Source organism: Porites lutea, chromosome 7, assembly GCF_958299795.1.
Source record: "Porites lutea chromosome 7, jaPorLute2.1, whole genome shotgun sequence".
NCBI classification, from domain to species: Eukaryota; Metazoa; Cnidaria; class Anthozoa; order Scleractinia; family Poritidae; genus Porites; species Porites lutea.
Window position 1 is genome coordinate 24,658,746 of NC_133207.1, and position 18,020 is coordinate 24,676,765.

General features: G+C 39.1%; 2 protein-coding genes across 4 annotated transcripts in view; one reads left to right on the forward strand and one right to left on the reverse strand.

The window, feature by feature from the left end:
* LOC140943283 (papilin-like) overlaps positions 1-11,537 on the reverse strand; it is a 28,382-nt gene extending 16,845 nt beyond the window's left edge. Inside the window, exons 1-6 of one of the 3 annotated variants that reach the window (XM_073392359.1) lie at positions 11,265-11,537; positions 10,818-10,916; positions 10,614-10,730; positions 1,665-1,771; positions 840-894; positions 145-247 (exon numbers count right to left, since the gene is read on the reverse strand). In XM_073392359.1, coding sequence (XP_073248460.1) covers positions 145-247; positions 840-894; positions 1,665-1,771; positions 10,614-10,682 — 334 coding nt within the window. In that variant the 5' untranslated portion in view covers positions 10,683-10,730; positions 10,818-10,916; positions 11,265-11,537. The remainder of the gene's footprint in view (positions 1-144; positions 248-839; positions 895-1,664; positions 1,772-10,613; positions 10,731-10,817; positions 10,917-11,264) is intronic. The other 2 variants (XM_073392357.1, XM_073392358.1) reach the window with 2 other exon arrangements.
* A 2,860-nt stretch (positions 11,538-14,397) lies between these two features.
* Positions 14,398-16,247, forward strand: LOC140943296 (carbohydrate sulfotransferase 4-like). Its single transcript, XM_073392377.1, has one exon. The coding sequence runs from the start codon at positions 14,484-14,486 to the stop codon at positions 15,744-15,746; it is 1,263 nt and encodes a 420-aa protein (XP_073248478.1). The 5' UTR covers positions 14,398-14,483; the 3' UTR covers positions 15,747-16,247.
* The last annotated feature ends 1,773 nt before the right edge of the window (positions 16,248-18,020 follow it).

Here is an 18,020-nt window from a genome sequence, read left to right on the forward strand (position 1 = left end):
ATACTTTCACTTTTCAAATACGGGTAATTTTCAAACTTTTTCTCCAAATAAGTCCCGAACCAATTGACTAATCCTTTTCTGAAATATTTTTGGAACAATAAATTGATTAACCCATTTTTATTCAATGAGAATCAGTTCTCTTACTTGGTATATATGGCACCCACTTAAATTTTCGTCCATCAAGTACGCGGCTGTTGTAAGCTTCGCACTGTTCAAGGCGGAAATCTCTTGAACCTTCAGGGCAGTCCTAAAACGCAACAGACGAAACATACAAGACAAGAACTGAAAACATATCTTTCGTTTAACACCGTAAAATCCCGGTTATAAGCCACCCTGTTTACAATCCCTTCCCCCCCTCCCTAACACTACTACCACTACCACCACCACCACCACCACACCTCCTATATTTATATCTGGTTTTGTTACGCTTTACGGTTATTATGTTGAGTTTGTTTTTTTTTCCATTTAATTAAATAAAGAACGTTTCGTTATCAGTTTGTTTCGTAACGTTTTTGCTATTCTTCCTACAGGTACACTCACATCGGATATAAACGAAGAGCGGAACTCGCGGGAAAGTGAAAACATCCTGTTATACCAAGTCGCTGTAAAAATAGTCAAAGTTTCTTTCCACTTCTTTTTTTTAAAAAAATCAAATCTAGAATTCTTTCCTCGTACACATGATTTAGCTATTTATTTAAGAGACTGTGCGCTAGTAATACTCTTTGACTCTTTGTGAGATGAGCAAACGATTTGAAAAAAGTCAGAAGGAAATATATTTACGTTAATTTATGAAAGAATAATGAGAAGATTAAACAGTCAATACTTCGTATCTTACAAACCTGAATATTGCACGTCTCGTACATACGCTTATTTCCCTTGCAATAAGCTTCTGGCCTAGATCACAAAAACACAAAAGTATCTCTTGTTCGTCAATAAAGGCAATTAAAAAATGTAATGAATTAGATAACGTACAATTCTGCATTCACTGAAAGCAATCTTCAAAAATTTTCAAAAATTTCCAAAAAAGAGGACCACCTCGCGAGGTATACCCAAATTTTCGCAATTTTTCTCGCGGAAGTAACTGTTCTTTTTCCATTCAACTTTGCTCCTGAACTTTCTAGAATTTTCGGTTCAGAATGGTTCGTATTTCGGAAATTAAATAGTTTCTGTTTTCTTGGGCCTTTCTGTACCATTTGCCGCAGTTTCCAAATTTTCGAAAGTTTTGGTTGGATGGAAAGCGCCCGTTACTTATGTCGGTGCAGCCTCGTTCTGGTGTTGAGTTTGCAATCGGGGAAGGGAAGGTGATAACATTGATCACTATACCTTTGTCCTTTTGGGTCCTTCAGGGTGTTATTCGAGGGCTTTGTCAAAGCAGCTCCTAGTTTTTAAATTACTCGCATTAATTAAAACTTATATTAGCATTTTTGTTTTTTGTTCTTTGAGCTTTGCCCATTCGTCCATTCTTTTGAATTTGAAAAGTGATGGCTTAGGCAAATGCTCCATCACTTTAAAATTTGAAGTTTATTTTCGTGTATAGTCACTTTATTAGGTGCGGTCTTAGGTGGCCAGTTGGTTCCTTATTGCTGAATTTGGCTTAACGGAGGATTTTGATTATGCTGATTATACCGGGCCCTTCGAAATATGAAAAAAAAAAAAAATCTCACTTTTCCTTCTCAAAGCACTCTCGTTCTTGGTAAGTGACTCCTACACCACAAGTTCTGGAGCATGGACTCCACTCGCTCCAAGGCCCCCATTTGTCGTCGCTCTGTCCCTGCGAAGAAAAGTGCATTTGGTCAGCGAAATTAAGTCACACTCTTAAGTTAAACTCAAATTAGTCGGTGCCAAGTTTTGAAGTCCTGGAAAGTGCTTCTCGATTTTTTCCCCACAGTTAGAGTAAACCAAATTTTTGTTAGCGTTCACTTGTTTCGGAAGGTAGAACTAATTTTTAAATTCTTCACCTGCACTGTGTCATTGGAAACAAATCCAGAAGATAATGTGAACAAATAATTAATATGAATCAACTAAATATACAGGTTATCCAATTCTATTTTCGAATTATTATTTCCGGAGGACAGTTTTTACTTTAAGATCCCTCTTTTAGAATTCTGTCGTTTGACAGGTCGTTCGTGTTCCTTTAAAATCGAGTGGTGATAACTTTCTTTGCAATGCGGTTAAAACTCTACACAAACTTGTGTGAAGTTTTTACATGAACATGCCGTCTAGTCCATGTTCACCCATTGAATTGCTGTACACTTGATTTCGGTTTTGAAACTATTCAATTGACTTAAGATATTCCAAGAATTGTGATTGATAAAAATTAATTAAATACGATGCATTTGCGTTTTGAAGACCTTGCACTAATTTTCTGGCGCAATAGCATTCCATAACATCCTCGAAATAATCTTGTCCCGAATTAAGCAGTCATACAGTGCAAGTACCACATGGCAATAAGAGGCCTATTATATTAACATTGTTCTATCCGACTTAATCTCCTCCAAAACAGATTAAATATAAAGTCCGGACCGATATCCTATAATTAGAGTAATTGCTAGAAAACCACAACACTTCCAAATATCTTTATTACAAGGGAGGATTTTCTAATAAAGAGCCAGAGCAGGAGCCGATTACTGGCCAGAAACATTCGTCAACAGGAGAACCAAGCAGAAGTTGGACTCACCAACTTTCACTTTTTTTAAACTGCTATTTTAGCGCGAAAACTCAACTCAGCAGGAAGGGTTTAACCTAATCCTTCCACCCTATCTCAAAGCGTTGCAAAGGGCGTAAACACTAGTTTTGTAGGGTACAAGTTGCTTTAACTGTTAAGCCCTTTAGTTTAGATTGGATTAGACGCTAAATATAATCAGAGAAGGAACTTAGTAGGCAAACAACGCCCGCCAAGCTGTGACATTTAAAATGTCTCGGTCTCAGATATGGCCTTTCTAGTTTAAGTGGTAATATTCTTGATAGTACTAACATTTTCAAAATGGCTGTAATAAAGAGCAAAATTACGAGGAAGTAGATTAAATAGCTAGTGAAAGCGACTCGTTCGATGGCTGTCAAACGTGCACAAAACACATGGGCGGGGAGGAGTCTTTTCTCCTTGTGATGAAGAGATTGAAAAAACAAAAAACAAAACAACGAAAACAAAAAAAAAACAGGCAACAGCACCTTCCGAACAGAAAACAACAGCAGCAACAACAAAGTAATCCTTTAAAATGGAAAGATAAAGCACCGAGCAACAGAAATGAAGGAATCATTAACCCCTTCACTCCCACAATAAGCTATTCATGGCGGGTGAACAAATTTGTTGCCCTCTAACTTTCGCTGCATTTGCGGATAAAAGAAATTCCAACCGAGTTTCAAGATATTAATTGACAAGTTCGCTGTATCTCTTCAGACAGATCATCGTTAATACCTTTATGTTGAAGTGAACCGCAATCCCCTATAGCCGACCACTGGGGTCGCCTTCCAATGCTAATGTTTTACACAAACAAGCTTTCCGACACAACACCTCAGTTTCCCTAGAGAAAAGTCTTCACTCAAAAAGCATATGCTCACGAGACCATTCTATTGACTTTCTTTCTAGCCGCAATGTCTGCGAAAGGTCTTGTGAGAGACATTTTCAAATTTCAAATGAAGATGTGGGATCGATTACTCCCTTTGTTAAGCTTCGTACGTCGTACGTAGGAAGCGATTTGACGATTTGAGTTATACTGCCCCCCCCCCCTCCTCCCCGCCAAGGGGCATTTGCTTTAGAGTATATACGGTGTATATTGAATTTTGTTGAAAACCGGGAAGCGTAGATAGCTTCAAATGCTACATATTGCCGAGCCCAGAGATCAACCATTTCATGTGTGACATTTTTGTAATTACATTAACATGTTGCGATAATCTGAGAAGACACACTTGTCGTTTACGGATTAACTTATCAAAATACGTAAAAAAAAACTATCAGAACACGAAAAATAATAAGGAATGTTCTAGTGATCGAATGGGGCGCCGTTCCGATACTGACTGCTTCCCTTGTAGTCATCACCTAACAATAATCTTCTTCTGCAATTAGCTAATAAATAATTGTACTAATTGAATAAATGTTCGTCCATTTTATATTTCTGTTGCACGCGAGTCAATGCGATAAAGATGAAATTGATATATCCATCTGAGGGTTCTGTCGAAAAAGGAATGAGAACAATTTCGCGTCATAAATACTAAGCCTATAGGGGGGATACTCTTAGGAATTCTTGGTAAGGGTGTGCCGCCCGGTTCTTTAAATCATGACTCTATTTCAGATCAAAAAATGTTATTTTTCTCATCCGTTTCAGACCTGACCTTTAAAATCCATCCTCTTTTTCAGACCAGGTCTCCAACAAATTATGTCATCATTAGTTAGATTAGAACGCCAACAGAAAAGATGTCTTAAATCAAATTCGAATCTGCATATTTCTCTTTCTTTCTTATTCGTTTGGAATTGAAACGATAAATACGTTCATACCCTCCCGTAGCTCCCTTGAAAGACATACTCGATTCCAGACCAAAATAGGCAAAGTCTATACACTGTACCCGTTTTCAGACAAAACCGACGCAACAACCATACCCTTTGGGGTGGCACATACCTATATGGCTTATACCAGGGGTACCCCCCGGGATACGAAGAATAAGATCTATTCATCAGAATGGCTTAGTGCTCTAACCATTTCATTTTTCAATTACTCTTCCTTGTTATTCATGGGTAAACGGAGTGTGGAAAAAAGGCTTTCTGAACAAATACGTGACGTAACCACATAAAAAAAATTGCCATTCAAAGACTTTGCCGAGATGGCCTCAGATCATCACAAGCTTAATGTTCACCCATCTAAATTCCATGTACGTACTCCATTGACAAATTGTTCTTATCATGTTTGATCAGTTATAAACCAACACTACCCGATGGAGAGAGATATGATTTGATTAACATCACGAAAGTCACTCTTTCATATCATGATTAAACAGCGTTGATGATAAAACTCTTCGAAGTCCAAAAATTGGAATCAATCCGTCGGGAACTATAGTATGGAGCCATCAAAATCTGATCTGTCAAGTTGTCTTTACAAAACAAATGTTTTGTCACCAAGAAAAGTTTGCATCAACTAATCCTGAACCTCAGCTATTTTCTCCTAAATCCGAAAAACACACTGTTATTCATCAATGAAAATTTCCATCAAAACAATTCAGGCACTTGTTTGATCTTATGCTGAATCGATCTTATATAATAGAGTCGCAGACAGCTTGGGTTATCTTGTCTTACAAAGGTTATCTCGAAGTGAACTTAACTCGAAACAATTACAACAAACTCTAGATCCTCAGCGCGCGGGAAGAGAAAAAGAACATCAGAAATAAATTTTTTTAAAAAAATGCATTTTTTGTGACGAATGATTTTGATCATTTTTGTTTTAGCCCTCCTTTGCCCCCGACGAAGGTTCGTGACATTTCGAATAATACAACAATTTTTTTTTTTCATTTTATTTAAGATTTTCTTTTTCTCCTTTAAAAAGTTCGAACGCATCTATGCTTATTACATTCCAGCAACATTTCTTCTTATTTAAACATTACAAAAGTACAATCTAATTTGAACAATAGTTTTTGAACAATATTAAATTGGCAGGAATGACCTTCGTTTCTCCTTCGTGCAATTCCAAGCCCTTTGTGAGCTAAAAAAATTCAAAGTAGTGTTTAAAAGGTGGCAAACCTTTTTAATACAATATACTCCTAAAACCGCGCCCAAACTAAAGAACTCGAATTTAGATTAAGAAAATATGACTTCCAAAAAGAATTGCCGAAAAGGTTTTATGGGAATAGGTACGACGAAGAATTCTGTCCATGATACTAAAAAAAATTAAACTAAATTTATTGACTCTTGAAGTGGGCTTGAGTTTGGCCAGAAATGCCGATGAAGTCCATTTGGTTGCTATGTTTACGTACAGCGCTGAAACAGCTTACAATGCATGGAAATGGCGTGATCAAGGCCTTCATCGGACAAATATGTTTCAAGCAGTGCCTTGGAGGGTGGGCAATAATTTATAACTGGGTACTTTATCGTATAGCCAGGGTTAAAGTATGGTTCTCAGTAGCATCCCTGACCCTGTGAGGATGAGTGATGCCGGGGTTTGATCTACCTACATCGGAGAATATTGTGGTTATGACGACTTTTGATCTGAAACACAATGCTGAAAGTTCTGCCGTTTCAAAGTTCTTCATTAGGACTTCAGAATTGTAGTTTGGAAGAGGTATGATCACTGCGGAATGGTAACGCCGACAGTTTGCCTGGCCGAGAAATTCTCTCGTCTGTAATCAATCCTTCCTTTGATACCTTTCATATTTTATTAAGTGGTGCTACTATTGTTTTGGTTAACAAATTTTATCCTTAAAGATCTTGTCATGGTAAAGTAGAGAGTGCCCCTTTAACCTATGTACTATGATAAGCAAACAGACGTTTTTACCGCGGGATTTATATTGGAAACAGTGATCAACACAAAAGGGCTCAAACCTATTTCAGGTTAATTTTTTTTTGTCACGACTTCTTTGCTATTTTGAGATACAGATCCAGGGATCAGTCATTGACAGCTTATGCAAAGGGCAAGGTCGCGTATTTTAATAGTCAAATCTCCTGGCAATGTGCATAGCAGACAAAAAAGAACCCAGAAAATCATGAAACACACTTTTTTGCAAGTTGAGTAAAACTAGGAGGAGGTGTCTTTATGGGCAGTTGCCCATGCGAAATGAGTAATGAAACTGACTAAACCGCGAATGTATCGTAATAAAGTAATGACAAACATGGATGCTATTTATTAAAAAGGAAACAAAAAAAGATCCAGGTAATCATTTCGTCGGCTGAGGCACTCCAAAAACTTTCGAGCATGCAAAACGAAAGAAAAATAAATTGGTTTTTGATTGTTTTTGAACGGCTGCCACAAATAGCATACCCGTCGCTATTATGTGGTATTTGTAAACATTAGAAACCAGTTTTCTTTTTTGGGTACCATGCCGTTTTATCTCTCGAGCAGCAGCGGTATGCCTCGCAAAGCCGGACCAGCTTTGGGGACAAAAACGTCCCAGGCAGCGAGAAGCAAGGAGAAACGACTGTTTTCGCTGGCTAGCATATGCATTGTTCTGTGATATTGTTGGGCGATTCTGTATTTTCGCTCAAACCTTTGGACTGGGAGCTCAAATTGCATCAGTCCGGTCCAAAATAGAAAAATATTATCTCCAGATTTAGTATATTTGAATTTTCTGAATTCACGTCACCAGGGCGCCCTGTCGCTGTGCGGAGCATTACCCGGAGGCAACACGATTGTGGGCGTGACGTTTTAGAGGTCGGTCACAGACCTGTCCCACAACAACCACCTCTCACCGTGCATGCCACACAAGGTTTACGCTCAATAAATAAACATCTGATGCTGGTAGACACCCACCGAGAAATGCTGTTTTTTCATAACACTTACACTTGGAGGTTGACTGCTACTAAGAAAATTGTTTTTGTTAGCTGGTTCGTCTTAACTCGTCTCTCTAAGAAGTACCCTACGTGAATGCTATAGAAGTATACAAATTTCTTTTCTTAAAACGTGAAAGCATTGCAGGCAAAAATAAAATCCTTTTAAATGGTCCGGCAAACCCTTGGATTCCGTCTACATGCTCAAATGTTAAAACCTTCATTAATTTTATAGATAGTACCATGTGAAATGAATATTGAAGAGGTTTGATTTGAATGGAGGTCACACCCAAAGATTTCATCCACAGGCTCAAGTGTCAAAACCTTCAATAATATGAAATAATACCATGTGAAAGTAATGCTGAGGTTTCATTTCATTAATCATCACACCCAGGGAATTTGTTCACAGAATCAAAAATTAGACTTATGAAATTGATCCTCGCCTACTCTCGGGCAAACTGAACTGAAGGGTAAGAAAAGGATCGGACCTAGTACGGAACAGTTTTCCAAATCGCAACCTGCCATAGTATGTCACGCTCCCAAATCGTTTTCATGCGGCGATTTGATGAATTTTCCGTTTTCTATCATTATATAGTACGAGTAAATGATCCTTTTTGGTCTTAGGGCCATGTTCCACAGCCCCATTTTGTTTCAAAAACATTTTCTGGAGAACGGTAATTAAAGGGGAGTTACGTGGGCAATTGCTCCGTTTTCAGTTATCCCTTTTGTCTCATTTCTTTTCATTTATTTTCTACACTTTTTAAAGGTACACAAGTGCTTATTGGCGTACAGACAGATACGCCCTTGACGAAATACCATCTACAGAGATATAGCAAAAAAAGGCTCTATTCAATGAAAGAAATGAATCTTAACGTTTTGACTTATCTTAGTTTCCAATCAAAGCTTAACTTACATCGCACCAAAACTTTCTTCCTCTTTAAGAGCAACTTGAATGGTTCAATTAATATAAATTTTTATTATGCACGTTGTCGGGTGTTGTTCAACCGAAAAGCTCCTCAGGTTCGCTGTTCTGGAGAAAGTACAATGTATCAAAGAGCACTTTTTTAAAAACAAAAACTCTGCGTTGTGATTTTGGATTTCAGTGGAAGTTCAAAGATGCCGGATATTTCCATCACCAAGTCTATAAAAAGAAACTCTGTTTTACCAGCTACATGTAACTATTGCCTCTTTCCTCGCTAGAAAGACAATGACTGAGCCTTGTGATAAACGGAATAGAAGTACATTGAGGAATGAAAGTGATAAGAGATACCTCAGCAATTTTCAAGTGGAGAATTATCATCAAATTTACCATTAATAAGGTCTCATTTTAGCAACAACCCCAGGTTTAGATGCCTTTAGAAATCTTCGAGGCGACATGCATGGCATTCATGATTTTAGCCCGGTAATCCGGGCTAACAGTCGACGCGTTCCTTTACGGTTTTAAAGGCTTGTTGAAAAAAAGTGAACTTATAAAAAAATCTTTATTATGGTATTTTAGAATATCAAGCAATGGAATCGAAATGGAAGTTCAGAAATAACAGGTAATCTATACCCTCATTTTAAAACATGTCTTTGTCATTTATTTCCAAAAATATGCTAATAAAATTCCTTCAGCAAAACCGCTGGGAAGTCGCGCCAAAGCTTTTCATCCATAATAACCACATACAAACATGTTTTGAAAATACGGGCTAAAGTTACAATTGTAGGCTCACAGATTGAGAGAAAACGTTAACACGCATGAAATTGATGGTAAGAAACGCGAGCGTTGAAAAACATGTAATGCATTAGAAATTAATACAGTTACAGTAGCAAGAGAATATAGTAACAGAACTATTTCCGGAAAATTTTAAGTTTTCGGAAATAGAAAGTCGACTTCTTGCTGCGTTAACGTGTTGTGATAGTCTAAGAGGTCATCTCTTCAAAACTTCATATTCTTAGATAACGAAACCGTGAGACGGGGGGGAAGGTACTCCGTTATATAAGCCACATAGGTTTGTACCACCCCAGAGGGTATCGTTTTGTCTCCGCGTTGGGTCTGAAAATATTCAATTTTTGAAGCAAGGACCAGCTTACAAAAAAGAAGGGCGGGATCCCAATAAAGAATCTAATCAGCAATAAGTGACAATATAGAAACAAAAGAAGCAAGGCTGGTTTTACAGTCGGGAAAATATACATATTTCTAATGGAAAATATTGCCTATTTTGGTTTAGAATCGGTTATGGTTTTCGAGAGAACTACGGGAGTGAACATCATTTCAACTCCTAATGAATAAGAAGGAAAGAGTAATATGCAAATTTGAAATGGATTTTAAGAAATTTTTTCAGACTGTTGGCGCTCTGATCTGAGTAATGATGACATAATTTCTTAGAGGCCAGGTCTGAAAACGGGTATGGATTTTAGAGGCCGGGTCCGAAAAGCGGGTGTGAAAAATGACATTTTTTGGTCTGAAATAGGGCCAGGAAAAACCGGACGGCACACCCCCACCGTGAATTCCTAGGAATACCCCCGCGGATGTACATAAGACGCACAGACGGTCGCAGTGCTAGTAAGACAACCTTCCTAAGCCTGTTTTGCCTTGCAAGTTTTGCGTCAAAAATCTAACTCTTTCTCAATCTCTGTTTCTCGATGGTAATATTTAAAGGTTAAGCGAACGTTTAGCCAAACCAGGAACAGCTTTGTGTGTATCATTCCGGGGGGTACTCCAGGAAACTCTTGCTGGGGGTATGCTGTCAGGTTCTTCAAATCCTGACCCTATTTCAGGCCAAAAACTGTCGTTTTTCACACCCGTTTTCAACAACAACAACGATAGTCATTATTTCCCTTACTGAGTTTTCAGACCTGGCCTCTCAAAAATTATGTCATCATAACTTGGATTAGAACTGCTACAAAAAAAGGCTTCTTAAAATCCATTTCAAATTCGCATATATCTCTTTCTTTCTTATTTAAGGGTGTAAATCCCCCCCCCCGTAACATTGAGTAGCACAAGAAGTGATGCATCTCATATCTGTGTGGTATGTCTCCACTCAGGACTGATGTCAGTAAAATGAAGTCTAATTATTTACTCGAACTGTCGGATTATTTACTCTTCTTCATCACCTGGTTGATAAGGGACTTAATTAATTTGCTGAGAGATCGTGAAATCACTCACCCCTGAACACGATGGCGCCAAAACCCAGCAAAGAAGGAGAGTCAACCGGCAAAACACCGAGAGCAGCATATCTTCGTCGTTCACGCTGCTGAAGTATGTTCCAAAGGCTTTAGAGAACTGTAAATAGAAAAAGCTGCAAATTATCAGCCGTCATTCACTCGTCCTTATCAAAACAGACACAAACAAACAGTTATTGGGACGAACCTTCTAAAAATGCGGTGAGTTTACAAGCCTCGTGGTTCTTTAAGAAGTTGGCAAATCGTGACGCAATTTTTTGAATCGTATCGTCGTAGTGATGCAACTCTAGAATATGATATACCAGTTACTTCCTCGCTTCAAAAGCCTTTTGGGTTTTGCAGATGGCTGAGATACGGTGATATTTATGATATTTTAACTTAATCTGGGTTTTTAAGACGACAGATATCGATAATCAACTTACAAATTTACGAGTAGTCACGAGTATTGTTATAAGCTATGGAAATTGAAAGCTCGAAAAGCTATCGGGGAAATATCAGTGCTGATTTAATCAAAAGGAAAATAAACCGAATCCCACATTAATTTAACGAGAGAGGTTATGACTTTGACTGTACCCAAAGTTCACTGGCACAATACCCTTGAGTAGAGAGACAAGAACAAAGTCGCGATACGTACCTTAAAATCCGCAATTTTCTTGCTCCTCGACAACCAGAAACGTTCGCTTCCAATGAAACGACTGAGCAGCGATGCCGGAACTAATTACATCGAGTGTCGCCTTCCCACTGCAATCGAAAGAACTGAGTGACGAGCACCTAGCCAAGTGACCATCTAAAGAATCCGGCACGTTTGCGAGGTTTTATAGTACGGACGAGAATTGTAGACATGTGTGAAAATACAGCCAGGGGAGGGTTTGTATTAGAACAACAAAGCACTCCTTTTCAGCACTCCCTTTCCGGCCTATTGAACTGCTTTTAGAGATTAGGTGACCCGCGCACACGAATGTCGGACACATCTGGCAAATGTCTCTTAGAAACGTTTTGAAACCTGAGATGGGTGTCGCGAGGGTGGAAATGCCAAGTATGCTGACAAAAATTCGATTGGGCCTTTGAAAGATTCTTTCATGGAGTCGAGAGGCTTAATTGATTGTTTTAAGCCAACATTTTGCCGAAGTGGATCATGGAAGGTCTGTTTTATGCTAGTGCGCTACTGACACTTGAGTTTTCCAATCACGCAGGATTTAGGAATGATTAACAGATGATAAATAATACGAATGTTTATAGGACTACTCGGGAATGTTAAGTATAACAGTTTATCCGTCCACTTACTATCTCTTTCATCTAAACCATGTAAACTACAGAAAGAGATTTTGCTTAAGATAAAAATATACCTGGGTGCACAGTTCAAACTCCTCCCGGCGTGCCCAATAGATGAAAATCAATCAAACAAGTCCTCTGCATTTCACCCCCCAGATTAAGCTATTTTTCGCAGAAAAAGGAAACCTAAAATTTTTCGGATTCGAAAATACGATGGAAAGAGGAGTCAGAAAAATTCTCTCTTTCTCAAAACTTTAAATTGCATCTAAAATTTTCAGGAAGATAATACTGAAGCCCTGGTAATTTCGAAAAGACTCAAGTTGCCTTAGCGATGATGACCGAACAGATATAAATTTTATGGAGCCGATTAGAATGTCTTCTAAAGTTCTAAAAGTATTCTAGATATCCTATAAAAAGTGTTTTTAAAGCATTTAGGAGGAAACCGTCGTTGGGTGCCCCTTTCTCATTGTATCGATTGTTTCGACTTTTATCGATTTTATAGATTTTTATGGAGATGCTACGGAGAACCTGCGGAAAAGGGAAATTTTCTGGTTAGAACAGACTTGCGCGCAATTGTATACCCTGATAACTCTGATTAGTACCAGAGTTTAATTTCGTCTGCGCGCAGGCTATGTTATGGATAGACTCGTGCGAAATTATATACCCTGTTTAGGACAGAGCGGACGAAAACCATACTCTGTCCAGCGGCACATCCCCGTATAGACCATATAAGGGAGTACCCCCCCGGGTAAGATTGGATTGGCAATACCGAGAGCACCATGTATTTATATATTTCTAAAGATAGCGAGATATGGGAAAGGGCAGGAGCCAATAACCCGGAGCGTGCAACTGCCATAAATTCGTGCAACGACTTTGTTTACTTTTAGATATAAGTTTTTCCCGCGAAAAATGACTGTTGTCGCTTGGACCTTTTCACAGTTGGCTGTTTCGAAGATGCTTTCGATTTCCCTTTGCGTGAATTATGCGTTGTCGCCGATGAAGTAGACGTCCGGGCTCTTCTACGTTTTGCAGACTTTCCTCTGAACTGCTAGTTTCCGTGTAAATACTGAAATTGTCGCTTGAAGTACTGTGAGAAGAATCCTCTGAAGATTCCTCACGTGCGTCCGCCACGCTTTTTTCTCAATGTGAAGGAGTTGTCCTGGTTTCGTGTTAAAATCTAAAAATAAACCTACTTGTGAAAATGCCGTTGCATAGACGCAGTATGGAAGTTAGACGCTCCGGGTTATGGGTTCCTGGAATGGGTTGACTTTGAACTGAGTAGCAAAACCATGAGTTTCTCGGTCATTGGCTTCTGGGCCTTCTTGCACCACAGAGATAGTTTATTCTGCTCCACAGACGTTCTTTGTGTCTTTGGGTCGGACATGAGGGCTAGTAGGGCACAGGCAGCCCAGCAAAGGCAGCCCAGCAAAATCATCAGGGCTTTCCGTGGGTCCTCGTATCTTTGAAGGTTGATTCTGTTACGTAGCGATTGCGGCAGTTCCTTAATTATGATATCCAAGTTGTCCTCAGTTTACTTACATCGCAAGTAACTATACTGGCTTCGAGCGATATATTTTACATCTTCTTGCATTTTTTCCTTTCAGTTAGGGAGGAATTCAGCTATTTCGTCTTCGGATAGCCGTGAACGCCGTTTTCGCCTTTCTTTAGTTCATAAAGGAATAAACAGCTTAGCTGCAGCGCCTGCAAACGAAGTTGATCGATGGTATTATAATAATTTATACCATCATACCATCTATTGCTCGCATATTCCAAATGGTATAAGCTAGTTGGTTATGTAAAGAATTAACCGGGAAATTGAAGCCAATCAGAAACGGCGAAATATTCTGAATGAATAACAATTGAAATTATTATTCAAAATATTTCACCGTTTCTGATTGGTTAAAAGCTCCCGGCTAATCAGTTCATAACCAACTGGCGTTGACCAAATTTGGAAGATGCGTCCAATATACCATCAATTTCATAGTATATTGACTTGGAAAAGAGGTTGATCAATGGTATATTATTTACTCTGATCTTTTAGCTGAGTATCTGCAAGAAATAAACCTGTGTTTACATCGTAAAACCGTGCTGAAAAATAGGCCAGAGAGTCGAAGAAAGTCTACGAGGAGGTAAGCTTGTTAAGAACTTAAAAAAAAATTTAATGAATAATAGAAGACCCATGCATAGTACAATTATTGATACCGGCTTTCGTCTGATGTAAAGAATTATGCAGATCTCGGAGGATGTTATCCACCTCGAGGTGACTTCAGCCTCGGTGGATAACATCCTTCTTCCCCGATAAACAAAATTCTTCACATCCTACTCAGCCTCATTCAACTACTGCTAATTATAAAGCAAACGATTTTTCTCCGTCATGATCAGTTACATCCTCGTTTAATTTGCCTTATAGTTAGTTTGAAAGTAGTCAAAGGAAACTCTAGATCGCGTGCTTTCAAGTGAGAATAGGTTTACCACAGAAACAGGCAATTAGCATTTCAATTACTTCTAGAACACAACACTACGAATGTTTTATCGGTTTTAGTTCTTATACTATTTATCTTAAAGTTATAAAACCTCTAGCATGACAATACGGCGAATAAGGGCAAAGCGTTTCTTGAAAAAACTGCCTTTTTTGCTGTTCCTCTTGGCTGTTTCTTGGACAGGTGTCTATCTTCTTGGAGCCACAGCACAGGATAAAGAAGAAATTCAAGCATCGCACAAATATGACCAAAGGGTAATTCAAGCTGGTCCACAGCAGAATATTGAATATAAAGTTTCAAATGCAGCGAAGAAGAATTTGATCGTTGTGTCTCATGGCCGTTCTGGATCTTCTCTTATGGGAGATATTTTCAATCACCATCCTTCAGTTTTTTACATGTACGAACCTTTACAAACCGTAGAGCGAATTCACCAAAGGTTCTTCGGCAATGTTGCGGGTTATACGGAATCCAATGAATATGGACGTCTCGCGGACAAGTATCTTAATGGTCTACTTCGCTGTAAATTTGATCAGCCAAATGTTCTAGAAGATCTTGAGACTTACTACCGAAAGCAGCAGCACCCTCGTGTAAGCAGTGCCATTGCATCGCCGCCCTTATGCCCTTACTATCCAACAGATCCTGAATGGGACCCAGAACTATGCCCGCCGATGACAAGCGAGTCTTTAGGAGGAACGTGTAGAGACAATTACGACTTGACTGTCCTTAAAATTCTCATCTCTCGCATCCCTAAGAACACTATCGAGACTATTTTGAATGCCTGCAGCGCTTCAGACGTAGATTGCAAAATTCTCTTTCTTATGAGGGATCCCAGAGCCGTGATCCCTTCTTCTCAGAGTTTTGGCTTTTTTACGAACAAAGGCGACGTTGCAAAGCGAGGACTTCGCCAGTATAGTTACTGGCGATGTAAGGAAACTGAGGACAACTTAGATATCATAAGGAAACTACCGCAATCGCTACGTAACAGAATCAGACTACAAAGATACGAGGACCTGGCGTTCGACCCACTGAAAGCCTTGTCCGGCCTTTATGATTTTGCTGGGCTGCCGATGCTGGAAAACGTGCGCACATGGCTAAACGAGACAACAAGGCAAAATAGGAGGAACTGTAATGAAATGGACGGGGAGCAAGCGACATGCACAAAAGACGATGCCTGGATCGCTGCCAATCGCTGGCGATGGTTGGTACATCCACATGATCTTGAGATTATTGAACACTACTGCCGAGATGTTATGCGCATGATGGGTTACAGGTTCGTAGATAATTCTTACGAGCTGCTGGCTGAAAGACATGTCCCTCTCTACGCTGAAAATTACGAAGCAAAACAGTGGTTTTCGCCTCAATAAGACGAACTAAATGGCCAAGGGAATAAGTTTCAATGAGTCGCAACGGGGCACCAACTCACCGCAAGACTTCGATCGATTTTTTCATCCATTTAAAACCTTAAGACGGAAAAGAAAAAAAAAAGAAAAGAAAGGAAAGAAGAAAACAGCGGAGTAACTCGACACACTCACGAAGATCTAGTTGTAATCGTCAGTTTTTCATCTCTTTAAAATCACTAATTTTCGTTTTCAAGGCAGCTACAAAAACAGTTCAAACGGAAAGTTGGAAAGCATACCGCCGCCCCCCCTCCTTTTCTTACGAAAACTAATCAAGGTACACCGTAACAAAATTGTGTTAATTCAAAAAACCCAAAACCTGCCTCGTAACAAGCGAAAGTTAACATAGAAAAGACTGTTAAGACTTTATAAACAAATTAAATAATTGTTTGTTGGTTAAATTTACACTGAGTCACACTTTCAGTTGAAACAAATTTTTACACCTTAAATAAACGCATTCTGTTGAAATTTTGGTCGCTAAAATTGCGCTCAGCCTCAGTGAAAGAAAATTGGTCCCAGTTCGTTTGTTTAATTTGATTTTGATACATTTGAAACATTACTGTACAGATATTTGCAAGGGAAATTGACATTTATTTGATAAACGTGGAGGTAAACAAAATAATGATTTACTTCTAGACGTATCTCCGTCTTCAAGTGCTACTCAATTTGACGTCGAAACGCAATGCACGTGGAGTTGAAATGAGATTAAAGCAAGTAGTGAATTACAAATCTGAAGAATAATATTTACGTTAAATTTAAATTACAATAAGAAATAGCACTCTGCAGAGCATTTTAGTAACCAGGGTAATAAAAGCTACTCAATAAGACTCAGGAAAACGCCCCCGGCGATGTTTTACGTATATCTTTGAACAATCGCCCCACGCGCCAATAAGAGCAAACGCACTTCGCCAAACTACTAAATAAGCACTTCCCTCAAACCTCTCTCTCCCTCTCTTTCGTTATCGATTTTTCCTCTCGATCATAAGAAAAGACTTTGTATTTTGTCAGTTTTACAATAATCTTTAAATTAGAATACTCCGACATCAGCACAGGATAAGAGTGTCTTCATTGTGAAGTCATGTACTCTTAATCTCCATGTGCGTGCTCCCCTGGCCTGTTAGCAGAATGGTCTCTTACAGCGAGAAATAAGATTATAGGAAAGAAAGAGACCCTCTGCCGGCCTCTGATGTGTTTCTATGACGCATGCACTGGCGTTTCCTGGAAGCCAGTAACATTTTAGCCACGTGCGACACAACTTACAAAACCAGTTAGCGCGATAACAACAGTGGGCTCAGAAATTTACAGCGTGCAGTCTGTACAGGGCACGCGCATTCCGCATTAAACAAAACCGGTTTTCAAAACGAGTTAAGTTTCAGGCACAAATTTGGTCGGCAGCTACATGATAGAACGCATCGCGATTGGAGGCCGGTCGAGCTCTCTCTCTTTTCTCTCCTTCTTCTCTCGCCGTGAGATACCTCTGCTAGCAGGAAACATTTTTTCCATTTTGAAGATTAAACTAAAAAAAGGTTTCAGTCCGTTGAGGGAAAAAGTACACCTTTCCGACGCTGACACTGACTTGAAGTAACGCTGCTACATAAAAGTTAAGAAATAAAAGAAAAATGATCCGCAAAAAGCTTTTCATTGTTACACATGCAAATTCTTCCTATTATTACCATAGGAAAAGTACAGAGAATAGTGTGAAAAATATCAAACTGATATATGACGGTTTAAGAGGTTAATTGGTCCCCCATCCCAGTGATTAAAGGGCCTTCTTTGAATAGGCGCCTCCTATTTTGGAAACTTGAAAAATGCACGGGCGTTTAATGGAAGAAATACGGCGATCGTTCTACGAAGAAATCGTCTCCATGACTACAGCACCAAGCCAACAACTATTTTGTTCGCACGTGTGAATAATATGAATATTTGAAGTGCTGGGGATAACACTAAATCAAGAAGCTTTTTGAAAGTTTTATTTTTTCTTCCGGTTGCTGTTGTTGTGTTTTGCTTTTTTTTTCAGTTGCTCTAAAAGTGCTGTATTCTTAAGGGAACGTCTCCCTTGTTTGTTCCAAACCCAGGACGAAGGAAACCGACTTGTTTTCTTGTCGTTTTGCAGTGTTTTATTTCGCGTGAAAAACAATGACGCAGCACAAACGTAAGTCCAAGCGAAAGACGAAGGCATTTAATTCTTTAAACTCCTTCTGATAAGCGTCCTGAGCTTCGATTTGGATACAATGCCTCAAA

What these genes read in the sequence shown, in the direction of transcription:
- LOC140943296 (XM_073392377.1), top strand. Translation starts at nt 14,484, where the DNA reads ATGACAATACGGCGAATAAGGGCAAAGCGTTTCTTGAAAAAACTGCCT.